This window comes from Poecilia reticulata, linkage group LG4 (genome assembly GCF_000633615.1).
Source record: "Poecilia reticulata strain Guanapo linkage group LG4, Guppy_female_1.0+MT, whole genome shotgun sequence".
In the NCBI taxonomy this organism is placed as follows: Eukaryota; Metazoa; Chordata; class Actinopteri; order Cyprinodontiformes; family Poeciliidae; genus Poecilia; species Poecilia reticulata.
In genome coordinates, this window is record NC_024334.1 from 11,570,756 (window position 1) to 11,585,698 (window position 14,943).

General features: G+C 38.6%; 1 protein-coding gene across 4 annotated transcripts in view; it reads right to left on the bottom strand.

The window, feature by feature from the left end:
• Window positions 1-2,556: 2,556 nt before the first annotated feature.
• Window positions 2,557-14,943, bottom strand: part of homer3b (homer scaffold protein 3b) — a 52,217-nt gene continuing 39,830 nt past the window's right edge. For 2 of the 4 annotated variants that reach the window (XM_008406620.2, XM_008406619.2), the window contains 3 exons: window positions 9,439-9,549; window positions 7,951-8,031; window positions 2,557-3,736 (listed from right to left, as the gene is read on the bottom strand). In XM_008406620.2, the coding sequence (XP_008404842.1) occupies window positions 3,551-3,736; window positions 7,951-8,031; window positions 9,439-9,549 (378 nt within the window). In that variant the 3' untranslated portion in view covers window positions 2,557-3,550. Of the gene's footprint in view, window positions 3,737-3,822; window positions 3,948-6,361; window positions 6,489-7,950; window positions 8,032-9,438; window positions 9,550-14,943 lie in introns of those variants that run through there. The other 2 variants (XR_533497.2, XM_008406621.2) reach the window with 2 other exon arrangements.

Here is a 14,943-nt window from a genome sequence, read left to right on the forward strand (position 1 = left end):
TAACGTTCGGCAAGCGGTTAGCAGGTTAACGTTCGGCAGCTTTCAGGGGACATTGTCTACATGTTAAATGCTAACAGGAGATTTCTCAAAAGAATTTGAACCAAGTGAAGCTAAAAATGTCACATTAGGAGTTCTGTGTAGAACATGTTTACAGGCAAAAAAAAGTTTTACATCTAAAAGGCAAAATGTTTATATTTTTTGTACATTTGCTGCTCTAAGATGTTTTCACAGTAAATGCCCATTTACTCCAGATAACAACCAATTACTAAATTAGTTGATTATTTCATTAACTGATCCCGCCCTACTTGTAAGCATTAGTAACTTGAATCACTAATAGTAACTATAAGATTTAAACCTAAATACTTGCGTTTCTACAACCACGTGAGGAGTCCACGCGTTTATTTTAGTATTATGTGGATTTCAGAGTAATCCACATAATACAAGATAAGAAAATAGACCTTTCACTCTCTCTTGTTTCTTGGAACCACACATGTAGAATTTTGATGAGGCGCTTGTCTGATGTAACTCGCACCCTTAAGGCTCCGTTATCTCACTGTCTGTCCAGACATGCCCGAGCGCTTCAAATACATACATGCAGCTCTGGTGGAAGCAGAGCTGCTCTATCACTGTCCTTTTCTATCTTTTACACACACACACACTTACACACACACACAGGTTGTCGTTTGGTTATTTGATAATTCAATCGCCACTCTGGCTTTCTAATCATGGAGAATATAAAACCGCAATGAGCTTGAACATTTCAGCAACAGGCCACAATCATTAAATATAATGTTAAAAAGCAATCCTCCTAAAAGATGCTCTCCCTTACTTTTTGTCAATGAGGCTTCACGTTATTAATTTTGGCTAATTAATTTCATTACCATGTACATATATAGCTGAAAGGCTGGCAGCTTTGGTTCGCATTTTACTTAATAGGCTTCATTTAGAAAGTGGATTTAAAACAGAGTACGACCTTCCTTTGATGCTGAAGTGATTTTTATCTCAAAGGATAGTTCACGGATGTTTCTTGCCAAATGCTAATTTGAGTTGGCACTGTCATTAAATGAGTCATGCACATGCAGTCACATTGAGCAGGGCCACTGGTGAGATACAGAAACCTAGGCTGCTTCCACACAGCAGGCGAATGCGGCCGACCGGTGTATCTGAATTTTTCACTGCAATCTGAATGGCCCAAAAACAAATCTGATTTGAGCCAATGGTACTAAATCGAATACATACGTCATTGTTTTCTGTGTTTGCAGGTTGAACGGTCATGTTGCATTTTATCCGACTTTTACTTCGTTAACATGAGACATTGCGACATGTGTAATGAATCTGCAGCAGAAGAAGCCAGACTGTGGACATAAACAATGGCTGAAGAAATTATAATTATGAATTTATAAATGAAGTTTGTTCCACTGAAGCCCATCACATCGCAATCATGGCTCTGACTACGCATCCCAACAGGTTTCCCTACAGTCAATGCTCCACAAAAAGTCGCTGCTATTAGTCATTTCATTTTTTAGCTCGCTTTGTGTTATGATCTTGTGACGATACCGTCGGCTCGCATTGCTGAACAAACGTTCAAATGAATCAATAAACAGCCCCATCCATTTTAACTTCAGTAAACAACGTGCTGCTGTGTGACGTCAACGTTCTCCTTTCATTCACATAGAAGTCCACTTGCGGTCACATTTAATTAATAGAACAAATGAGCATGCACACACACACACACACACACACACACACACACACACACACACACACACACAAAGATCAGATGTCAACATTAAGGCCTGCTGTGTGAAAGTAGCCAGTTATTTCGCTTTAAGATTCTCAACCTTTGTTCCAGTATTGATCCAACTTGAAATCTATTCCTGATTTTCCTGACAACACTGAGTCAAAGTGATCATTACTATATTGTCTTTACTGAGATATTTCAAGTCTATGCCTAAAGGTTTGCTAATATTTTGTCAACAATAACACTTTGAAAGTTTTTAAGATTATTTTTTCTTTTTGACATTCATCTGTCCATCGTCTTCTGCTTATTTGAAGTCAGTTAGAGTCCAGAAGGTCCTGGTGACCAAAGTGTTAGCAAAAAGGAGATTATAGTCTCTAATTTAATCTGGGGTCTCCTTCCAGCAACACGTTTTCATAAAACCTATAACTGGATGCGCGTTGCGACATCTACCCAAAACACCTCATACATCTGTCTTTGAACATTGTACAAATATTTTATGAAATGGTAAGTCAACAAGACACTTTTCTTTTCTAGCAGCCACTGTACAGCGCATACAGCGGTAAAACCAGCTGACCAAACGTGCTGGAGCTCAGCTGCGGTTGCTAAGCAACGGGCTGGGCTTGGCTGAGGCTGCTAGGTAACGGAGCAATGTCCGTTGATCATGACTTAACAATCAGGAGGTTTATGCACCTAATTTTCCAGACAACAAAAAACATGAACTTACTGCCAAAACCCGTCTCGGGGTTTATTTAAGCACATGACCTGTTTTCTGAAGCAGTTGAGACCAAAATTAATGTAGAAAAACGTGCAAAATGTGAGTTTTTAATATTAAGTTCTCTTTAATTTACTAGTAAAATGACAGGTCAGTGTTGTCTTGCAAGAAAACATCCTCTGCAGAAACAACAAGCAGCTATGGTACGTCTACACGGGCTCACCTGAAGCCGGGAGGAGAGCCGAGGTCAGGTGCAAGTTGATTATGCGAGTCAAAATCTCAAAATGTAGCCCCGAGTTCAAACAGCTTGTCACTGTTTGAACTGGACAATTAGCTATCATAGCAGGACAAAAACAAATTAAAGGCTATGTGGGTCATCTATACCTACTGTTTTGGCTTTAAGTACTTTTAATTAGATATTTTCACTGTGTACAGATGAAGCAATGTAAAACTACCAAGGAAGCAACTTAAATAGCAAAAAAAGAGACCAATATTCAAACCAGTGGGTATTTTAAAAGGCAGGCGTCTCTTGACGGGTTCAGAGGAATTTGAAGGTTTAGGTTACTGATATTGCTGCGATGCTTGTTCTCTACTGGAATGAATGGACAGACTGCAGATAGAGCAGAGTGGCAGCAACTGCAGTGTTTGTTCACATAAAGCTGAGCTTTCTTTACACGTTTGATTGTTGGCTCCAGAAAAGGCAAAGCAATCCAGGTTTGCTATGATTCCCAGCTTTTTTGAATCCTTTATGAACACCTAAAGGTACCTAAGCGAGTATAAATATGTCTGTTTTTATTTGTAAATGAGGTCCCAGGAGAGATTTTTTACTTAAAGCTATAGCATCAAAAAGCCATAAAGGGTGCTGTTGTTTTCCATAGCAGACAGATCCTCCTCCTTCAGACTGGCTAGTTAGCAGATGCAGATGATAAAACAAGACAGGACGGTTTTGAGAAAACTGTCAATCTTCACTGATTCTCTCAGAAAAAGGTCGACCTCAGTGTGATTTCCACCTCCTCTCTGTGATCTTTGCTGTCCTGCTGCACCGATTCAACTCTACGAGCACAGACTGTGGAGATGCATCCCAGCTCCGGCTGTGGCTACTTATCCACCAGTTTTGCTAGACTTTCTCTCAGGCCTTTCAGGTCACCGATTTTGACGTCCAGAACCCCGATGATTCGCTGGACTTCAACCTCTGCTTGCTCCTGCTCCTCCAGATTCGTGGCCAACGTTTTCTCAGCGCTCTGAGCACGACTCTCCAGCTCGGTGTTTTGTCGCTCCAGGTCCTATTTGACCAAAGGTAAACAGGTTTTTATTAATCACTGACATAAACATTTGATCACTGAATATATGAGATACAACAAGAGATCACCTGGTGACGGTAAACTGGCATTTAAATAAAGACGCACCACACTTGACTCTCTATTCCTCAATAACAGATTCGGTTTGTAAAGCGACACAGTCAAAATTGAACAGCAATAATGTGGATTATTTAGGCTGGAAAGAGAGAAAAAAATGGGGATTCATTTTGCAAAACCATATTTTCACCATGTCATTCAAGCATAAATGTCAATTTTAAACTAAGCATTTAACTTACAATTTTAGCAAGCTAAATATTTTTGCTACAAGGTAAATATTAGCAAGCTAAATGTTTAGCTTCATACTAAATATTAAGCCCTAAAGTACATACTTAGTTTGCAAAATAAATATTTAACTATCAAGCTAAATGTTTATTTAACAAGCTAAATATTTAGTTTTAAACAAAATATTTAGCTACAAGTTAAGGAAGGAAACCGGAGAACATGCAAACTCCATGCAGAAAGACCAGGACTGGGAATTGAACCCAGAACCTTCTTGCTGCAAGGCAACAGCTCTACCAACTGTGCCACTATGCAGCCCCTTAGAAACTGCATGATAACAAAAACCTTTGTCCATCCATTCATTTTCCTCCGCTGCTTCTGGGTCATGGGGTAACAGTTACAGAAGGGAGGCCAAGACTTCCCTCTCTCCAGCCACTTCTTCCAGCTCCTCGAGGTGAATCCCAAGGCGTTACCAGGCCAGTCAAGAGACATACTCCCTCCACCGTTTCCTGGGCCTTCCTTGGGGCCTCCTCCCGGTGGGATGTGCCTGGAACACCTCACCAGGGAGGCGTCCAGGAGGCATCCTTACCAGATGCCCGAGCCACCTCAACTGGCTCCTCTCGATGATGGCGCTTCTCAACCTGTTTCTAAGGGAGAACCCAGACACCCTGCAGAGGAAACCCATTTCGGCCGCTTGTATCCTTGATCTCGTTCTTTCGGTCATGACCCACAGCTCATGACCGCAGATGAGGTGGGAACAAAGATCGACTGGTAAATCGAGAGCTTCACTATTTGACTCAGCTTTCTTCACTGCTACAGACCGGTACAGCGCCTGCTTCACAGCAGACGCTGCCCCAATCCGCCTGTCGAKCTCCTGCTCCCTTTTTCCTTCATTTGTGAACAAGATCTCCAGATACTTAAACTCCTCCACCTGAGGCAGGAACCCCTCTCCCAATCTCTCCCATAGAGGAGACATTCCACGTCCCAAGAGCCAGGTTCTGCAACTGAAGATCAGATCGACGGGACCCCTCCCTCAAGCACCATCCATATTCATAAGAGTGTTTAGGAAAGGAGTTTGCAACACACAGCCAGTACAATCCCTGCAGCTGTGCCAAAACCCAAGCCAAAACTGAAGCCGCTCATGAAAGACTCTCCACAATCAGACAAAAAAGTCCACATACTCCAGGGTGGACGCTGCTTCACTTCTGGCCTCAGATGTTCCATTACAGCCTCCAATATCTCATCTTCATCTGACTCGTCCAAATCATAAAATCTTTTAATTTTCTTCATTAGATCTGCCATTTCAATCAGTAATTCATCTGTATTTAAACCTTGTATCCTCCTTCTTTGTATCTTTATATAAAATTCCTTAAGTTCCTCAACAAATTCTGGATCCTCCATCATACAGGTTTTACAAGTTGCCAGTCTTTCTTCAGTGCTCGACTGAAAGATCTCTTGGGAAAAAGTTCAAGTACTTAAGACTGTTTTATGATGTCATAACAAGAGAATTGTCTCTCGTCACTCCCAGATGGGACCGTCTCGTTGCAGAGAAACAAGCTCAGGGCTCCAGTTAGTCATTATCGTGAGTTAAAATTTTCACTAAAGTAAAATGTTYGTTTTTGTGGCGCTTCTGTATCTTATTTTGAAGGGATATATAAACGTTACCATAGCGACCAGAGTCAGAGCGTTTGGGCAGTTCTTGAGAGGAGATGAGTAGAGCTTGTGAGTCTTAAGTCTGGTTTAGACGGAAAGATTTAAGAATTGTCGGCCGATTCTCCAAACCTCTGTGACCACAGAGCTGATAAAAGTCCAACAGGTTCGATCGGTTCGTGTGTCCAAGGCAGGAGCAACACGMACCGATTCCAGTCACGAACATCCCGATTCCAGAGGATAATCCAGTAAAACCCCCAACATAGCGGGAATTTAGAATAACCAAACACGGATGACGATGTAGAAGCAGTAGTGATAGTTTGTGGAGTCATTTTAAGAGATAAAAGACATAAAAAGAAAAGGCGGTGGATAAAAGGCAACGGGAGCACCCGCTCCATTTGCTGCACTATGATTTGGAGGTGAATATGTTTTTTCATAGTTAACATTTTTAACTGAATAAACATAATAATAACCTTTAGATTTAATAATAAACATTTCCAAATATCATCTCTGATATCCACCGGACTCTCAGTTGCACGTTATGTCGGCTGTTTGGGATTCCCCTGTTCTTACGTCACAGCGCTTTTTGATGGGCTACCCGTCACATTCAACAGGTCATATTCTCGTTCCAAGTCAGGGAAAACCCCACAGGCTGCGATAAAAGGGCCAAGACAACCCAAATAGGGCATATTCAGTATTTATTGGGAAAACCAACATGCAGAAGCCTTAGCTGACTGTTCATCCTCCCTCCCTTTCTCCCAAATGTTGGGTGTCCGCCCCCCTCTGCTGCTGAATCGTTGTGGAAAACCTGGAGGGGCAGAGATATCTGAGGCTTATGTGTGTATATTTACTGGTTTAAAAAAAAAAAAAAAACTTTGGGGTTGTGACTTATAGTCCAGTGCAGCTCATAGTTGGGAAAATACGGACTATAATCCTTCCTGGATTTTTTCTGTGAAGAACCCAGAGAGGGTTATTTGGTTATTATTTATTTCATTAATAGTGTTATTTATTTCCTGACTTGTTTTGTGAAGAACCCAGAGAATGTTATTTGATGCTTTCTGAAAAACAATATATTTTTACATTTAGGTACTCCTGCAATCGTCACACTTTTTCTGTTACAAACTGACTCCGGCCCCCCACCAGAGAAGGGAAAAGTTATGTGGCCCTCACAGGAAAAAGTTTGGGGACCCCTGTAATAGAGGCTATGCAATATGCATCAGATACAATCTTCGGCATTAATAAGGAAATCCCGACTAATCTGTTGTACTTGAAGGCCTCAGTTCACCACTTCAGATTCAAGTGGGCTTCAAACGTCAACCATCTATTTTACCCGCGCCTGGTTTGAGGACGATACATCCAGAGCATCAAGATGAATTATAAACACCGCTGTATATGTAACAGATTTTTATTTTAACAATATTATACATGTAAAGTTTCTTGAAATGTGTTTATTTATTCTTTGAGTTTATTTTGTTTAGTCAACAAGTTGTTTATCCAGACATTTATTGGTGTTTAAAGTTCTGTTGAGCTGCTCTTGGCAGTTGGTGGTTACCGTAGCAACCAGTAACTGATAGCTCCTCCCCCTATTTTCTGTTGCCATCGGTAACTGTGGTGTTTTCTTCACAAGTATTATATTTTGACATATATTTTACACAATTTGAATCATATATAGTGTTTCATGAGTAATTTTGCTATGTTTTGTATACGTTTTAAACTGTTTTTGTTAATGTTCTCCATATTAGCTATGTTCAATTTTACAAATGTCATCTGCTGCCAACTTCTCATTAGGAGCTATTGCTTTGTAGTTTGTTTAGCGTTATTTATTGCATTTTATTTAATGTATAGGAGCAGAAGCTGCTGGACTGATGCTAAACACCAACTTGGTTTTCTCTTAGAATAAATACAGAGAACCTGATTGTGACCGTCATGAAGTCAACCTGTTGGACCTGAGGTGAACATAGAAGGGTTACATATGGAGAAATTATGGAAATGCAAAAACAAACCAAACATCTTTTGAAGAGCTGAAAATGATCTGATTGCAGGAATAAAATGACCCTACTTGTTATGAGAAAAAGCACTAATTAAACTTAAATGATTTCTAATTTTACATGTAAATTAAATTTAGCAACAAATGGAATGGTAAATTGCCGAAACAGCTACTAGAAAAGCACAAAAGACTTTAAAGTTGGATAATTAAGCATGAGTGGATAATGAGGTGCTGTTCAGCTGATTAGTCTCTTGAATTTAAATGAAACCAACATTCAACTTACCTGAAGTCTCTGCATGATCTCCTCTTTCTCTTTTTCCAGTTCGCCCACATCCTCTTTCCTGCACTGCAGATTCTGAATCTCCTGAAAATATATTAGTAATATTAAAACACTGCCACCGCCTGAACCTGTCATTTAAATCAGAGTTTCCCAAACTTTTATCACAAACGGCATTAGCTCCTTCTGCAAACCTGCAGCAAATGCTACAAAATATCCAAAGTAACATAAACTTTTAGAATTTCTTTGTCTCAAGTTGATCCTCTATTCAATAATTATCAATCGTTTATCCACTATGTACCATTGACGTCATTAGTAACTAGCTAACATCATGCCAGTGTTATTATTGATGTTAATTTTAAACTAGCAAACCAAAAGATTGTTTGGATTTTAAGATGCAGAGTGCTGTCCAAGTATGCCATATTATTTAACGTAAAATGAGCTAATAAACATTACAGTAAACAAGTTAATAAGTCTGATATCTTATATTTCCCCAACAGTGGCAGCATCCAACAGCAGAAAAAGATTAAATTATTAAATTATTTGTGTACCAACTACAAAATCAACATAGAAATTGTTTTTCCATGTGTAATGGCATTTAGTTTGTATTATTAAATGTTATCATAAATACATGAGTATATTTTATTATGATGGATTTGGGGGCCCCCCTGTTGGTGTAGGGACTCTAAGCAGTCGCTTAACTTGCACATACCTTGGGCCGGCTCTGCCTTTAGCACAAGTGTTGCCTCATACCTTCTGATTTTAGATTGCTCTGAGTTCTTGGTGTTTTTTGCGGTAGTGTTAACCACAGCAGTGCTCCTTAATGGCCCATTCTGTTGTTTTCTTATCAAACATGTGTCCAGTGCTATATTAGCTTTAGCAGCGAAGCAGCTTGATAAACTTTTTTCCATTATATGAAATAATATGCATGTTTATCAATCACTAAAGACAATATTTACAAAAAGTTGTTTGTTTAATCAAACACTGTTAATTTTATATGATTTGGCCCAAACAAGTAAAAGATATTCACCAGGTATAAATATTAATTCCATAAAAAGCTATTTTTAAAATCTTTTCCGGACAAAAATACCTGTGTAATTTAAAGAGGGATCAGTGTCTCTAATGACACTAAAATCTAGAAAACTCATTAATCCCTTTTCATTTATGCCCAATTTAATTGATAAACATTTACTTACCAGATTATTTGAACCAGAAGGATTCTATTTTTCAACATCAAGGATGATTTAGAGAATAATTAATTAAGCGGACACTTGCTGTTTTCTATCCCTACATTTCCACAAATGGCTGATTTATGAATGTTTCAAGAAATTTTTCTACAGCGAGACGAAGGCTTGACTAACCAGCTCACTGCTGGCAGAGTATTATATCTGCCGTTGTATTTATGGGCTAGCTCTCCACTCTTAGATTCCCCTTAATGAGATGGCAAATAGCTTTGGACAGCGTGCGGTGCAGGGGGCGGACTTTGTTTCTTGCCTGCTCTTTGGCTCTCAGTGAGGCTTCCAGCTCCTCCAGCGACTGACTCAGCTCCTCTTTAGCCAGATGACCAGCAGCAGGACGCCCCAGCTGGGCCTCCAGGTCAGCCACCTGCAACACAAAAACATTTAAATATTACCAACCAGAAGACCCACACTGGCACAAGTGTCAAAAATGTGGGGGATTTTAGAAAACCTTTTTTCTTTATTTCACTTTTAGTCATAAATGTAAATATTTTTGAGAGGTAATGTCTAATTTTTAAGAGCTACTTCGTTCAAACAAACATAAGATAACATCTTAAACCAGACTACACAGTATAAATTCATACAACTAATAAAAAAAATAAAATAAAAACAAAGTCAACTTGTGATTTTTCAGTTCAAATCACCTGCTCTGCTTCAGGTACAAGTACAAATTTAATTTTAAGAAAGTGAACTTATAGGAAGTTTGATAAGATGTAGAGATTGGGGCTGCAAGTATTTCAGTTATCGATTCATCTATGAATTATTCTTTAATGATTAATGGGTTTAAAAAATCATTATATTCTGCAAATATCTAATTTAATCTCTTTTATACAATATTAGAAATGCATTAAAAGATGCAAATAAGCAAATAATTCAAATATGGGTGCACTGACCGCACTTTTCTGGTTGATCACCGATAAACGATTTTTAAAAAGCCTGACCTGCCGATTTCGGCTGATAATTTATTTTTGTCTGAAATGCAATAATAGCAATAAAGTCGCTGGTAACAACGGGATGTCTATTGTTATCAGTAAACGTGCAGACATGAGCTGGTGGGCCGATCTATGAGTCAGTGGTTGAGTTTTAGAACTTTGCTGAGGCACATAAGATCGGTGAATAAGATCGACTTCACAAGCAACTCTTGGTCAATCACTGATCTCCCAAAATTAGGGAAATCGGACCAATAAACTGGCTGGCCGATAAATCAATGCACCTTAAATTCAAATCCTGAAACATTGTTACATGATTGTGTTGTAAGATTACAAAATATCACTGCTGTAAAAACTCCTGCAATCAGGTGTGATGCACAACTTTTGCATAACCTTGTAAAATGTAAGGAGAAACAGTTTTTTAGATGACCAGTAAAATCAACCATAATCACATTTTGCTGGAGTGGATGTGAATTATATAGAATTGACATAAAAAGGTATTTATGTTAAGGTCGATCCCGCGGTCACACACACTACTGTTAATTGAAAAACGGGAACCAAACACAGGTTTATCCACCCACAAAGAAAGTAATTCATGTGATTTTCACATCTGATAAACACCTTTTATTCAGGAGCATCGTTTAGATGAAAGCATCAGACCTCACTCGTCAGTGCAATCTACAGAAGAATCAAGGACAGCTTTTTTCCTTTTCTCCCTCTCATCTCGTCCCTCTTCACTTTTCTCTTGAATGTGCAGATAAACAAAACCCAACACACACACACACACACACACACACACACACACACACACACACACACACACACACACACACACACACACAGTAAAATTACTCTGTGGAAAAACAGCTTTTCTGCCAGTGGGCTCAGAAGTGACGCCTGGAAGATTCCTCTAATAGAGGGATGTGACCTGGCAAAAGATTTCCACGGAAACCGTTTCCCCCAGTCTGACCCAGTTCCCTGAGTTTAACATATTAATGGAAAATCTCAGAGAATCTGAGTGACAGCTTGACAAAACAAGGACAGCGCTGTTCGGCATCCCGATGTGATCGTTCAAGCCTCTGTAATCAGAGTGTTGGGGTTCGGCTCCCTCTTGGCTCTGGATACCTCAGATCTGACTGGAGTGTGATATGTTCTGTTCAAAGTGGCAGTAATCAGCTTAAGATGTTCAACTAATTGGATCCCAAGTGTTTACAGAGTTTAAATCTGCAGCAATTAATGGGAATCCAATTTAAATCAGATAAAGGTTGAAATGCATAACATTATTTTGTAAGCTTGACACCAGGGTTGCAGTGGTTTGGGGTTTGTCTTTATGGTTTAGTTTTATTTCCTTGTTACTTTTTGTCTAATTTAGCCAGTTTTAATTAGCTTTTAGAATAGAATAGAAACAGCCTCTATAACATTATAAAGTTATGCATGAGGGCATCTCATGCTTTACTTTAGTACTTTAGTAGTATTATAATTCCTCAGGGTCCGGGCACCATGCACTTTTAGTATAGAGAAATAAGTAAATATAACACATCCAAAGAGTTCAGTTATTATTTATCCCTGCCTGATGATGATTTAAAACAATAATAAATGAATTACTAGGGTGGGTTTGATGGTGTTATCAGTTAAATATTGTTTAGTTTTCTTTACTGATAGTAGTAGTTTTAGTTTTTAAAATACTTTCAGAATTCAAAGATGTCAAAGTGTTGTATTGTGATTATGTATACATCGATTGGGTAACAAATACTTGACAGAAGAAACCATTTTCAAAAAATATATTTAAATATTGTTGAACACCCAGCTGACTCTGGTGTTTTATTCCAACTTTTGCTGTTGCCGTTTTGCAGACTAGTTCAAGCGCCGTCAGGAGGATTATGGGTGGCAGCAATTTGCCTGCTGTCCTCAAAACTGCTTTTGTGAAAAAAAAATGTATTTCACATCAGATTGAAAGGCTAATAAATAGATTAATAAATAACGAAAACAGAGGATATTATAACGGTAACTAATGGGGATAGTTTATCCCATTTTTTTCACAGATTATTTGCCTCATACTATACTGACACAATATGGTGTCAGTTTTAAGAAATATGTAAAAAACATATTTTCTAACAGCTATGTACTGCAGCTTTAAATGAACTAAACTGCATGTCAGAAAATTATTAGATGTCACAAGAAACATGCTCCAAGTTACCTGGGAACATTTTCGATACACTAAACAGACAAGACTTGGTCATCTCAGTGTAACAAATTGATTAATCTGAGATTGTTTTATGGATAAAAAAGAAAAGGAATTCAAGATATGAAACATTTTTCAGGTACATATAAACATATATAGCTGAAAAATATGTCACGATATAAGCGTTTCATATCAGTCTATACTGATAATTGTTGATATCAATAATTATTCATTAGTTCTTTCTTTTAAATATCTGAAATACTGTCAAACTGGTGATGTGGCCGTCTCTGTTTTAACCAGTTTTTACCCTTGCTGTTTATTTTTAAGCAGTTATGAGGCAAAAACTGCTGCTGCACCAGTTACTCAGCAGGTTGTTGCTAGGTAACCAAAGGGGTGAGTGAGTTGCTAGGTAACCAAAGGGTGAGTGAGTCAGTTGATTCCACCAACACAGCCTGGTTAGCGATGAGACGTTGAGCGGCTAAAGTCTTTTCTCTCCCCCAGAATGCTGTGCAGTTTTGGATCGGAGTTCATTAAATTATTGAATATTCTATCAGATGTATTAGCTATTGATATTGATCACGTGTCTATCACCATATATAATGTTGTTGATTTATTGCCCAGCCCTACATTATACATTTAATTGACAAGTGGCAAACTGAGCTGCGTGGGCAGTTTTCTTTGAATAAACTGTGTGTGTGTGAAGATGAGGAATCCTCTTTTCTCATGGGGCTACTTTTCCTTTTCCTCTCCTTTAAAGTTGTCCCCCACATATCCACCAACAGTTTCAAAGTAGCGGTTTAGAGATTCAACACCACACCGCATCCACATCGCGCTTCAGAAAACCTTGGCAGGTTGAAAGAGAGGATTGTCCACCGTCCCAGAGGCTTCAGCCCCTTTGCATTATCAGCTCTGTGTGTGTGTGTGTGTGTGTGTGTGTGTGTGTGCGTGCGCCACAGCTATTGTCCCCAGAGGTACAAGCTCAATCTCTGAGATCCGCACAAACATTTACGGATAGAGAAAACTGAAATCTTTCTCAATTAATGTTCTCGTGGAACAGTTCAGTCTTAAAACCTAAATAGAAAATCAAGCAGCAGAGAGGTAATAGATATTCCTGGTGCCAAGAAAGCAATAAAGTTCCCCCAAAAACTTCTCAAGTGGAACAAGCCCAACTATAAATATATTGAATATAAATATATTGAATTACAATCATCATCACAGTGTCAACAAAGACAGTCAGGCCTGTCGCAATACGCAAAAAATCAATCGCAAGATAAATTAACAACCTCAATAATTTCCATTTTAATGTTTGTTTTTCTCCAAAAGACTAGATGACAAAACTAGCCCCATTTTCAAAGGACAGTTTTGTTTCCAGAGACTTTAGTGTCCATTTTATTTGTTGTTTCAGTTGTTTTATTTGATATGAATATTTTAAATGTTGTTCAGTTCTAGTGTGAAATGTTAGCTGAAAGTTAAAGTTTATTGATCTTTGATTGGGTGTACTTACAGTGTTAATGGCATATTAATGCATTACTTGATAATGCTCTCAAAACATTATATATTATTATAACATTATCACAGTAACTAATAGGATAATTTATCATCTAGTAAATTTGTTATCGTATTTAGAAATCTATAGTATTTTATGAACTTTCTATAATAAGTACCAACTGTGGAAACCATATCAGCTGATGGGCTGAATCGCTCGGGGGTTCAGCCAATCAGCACCAAGGAAAATAAACGGTGTTGCTGGATTGGCTGATTTGCCAGCGGCAGCCAATAGCAGATTTAGTGGATGTTCTCTAAAATATTTGGACGTCCTGATACTAAAAAGGCAATATATATGACGTGTATTAATATTTGTAATGATGGCAAAACGTATAATGTTTACTAGTTTCTCAAATTGGGGACTGTGTTGTTTTTATTTTTGTGATGAAGATCACTTTGAACTGCCTTGTTGCTGAAATGTGCTACACAAATAAACAATTAATTAATTAATTAGTTAATTAATTAATTAATTAATTGATGTAACAGTGTTTTAAAGTCTATTCTCTGAGCGACAGGACGTCAGTGGAAGGACTTTATATCTGCAGTGACGTGCTCCATCTTCCTGGTTTTAGTCAGAATGTGAGCAGCAGCGTTCTGGATCAGCTGCAGCTGGAGGGTTGAATTTTTAGGCAGACCTGTGAAGACACTGTTGCGACTAAAGATAAATGTCTGCATGAGTTTCTGTAGATGTTGGAAATGTTCTTTAGGTGGTTGAAGATTGACTTTATAACTGACTTTCTATCTATCTATACTGATTTTATAGCCCTCTATTTGCAGTCTGTCTGACTTTGAACATGTCAAGTTTTCTGAAGCAGAAAAATATCAAGAAAAGGGTAAACATCCCCCCAAACACAGCCAGGTGAGTAAAAAACTGTAAAGTACTTCTTATTAAAATGCAGTACAGACTTCTGTGATGTCAACTCTCATTAAACCTGAACAGAGGTTGCAGTAAAAGCCAGAAACCCAGAAAATAAACCCAGAGCGTTTCTCCGGTGGATGAACGCCAGCGTGGCTGAGAGTGTGACGAGCGAGAAAAAAGCCAGCAGACCTTGCTCTCCCTCCGCTTCTCCAGTGATTTATCTTCTTCTAACTGGGACAGAGTGGG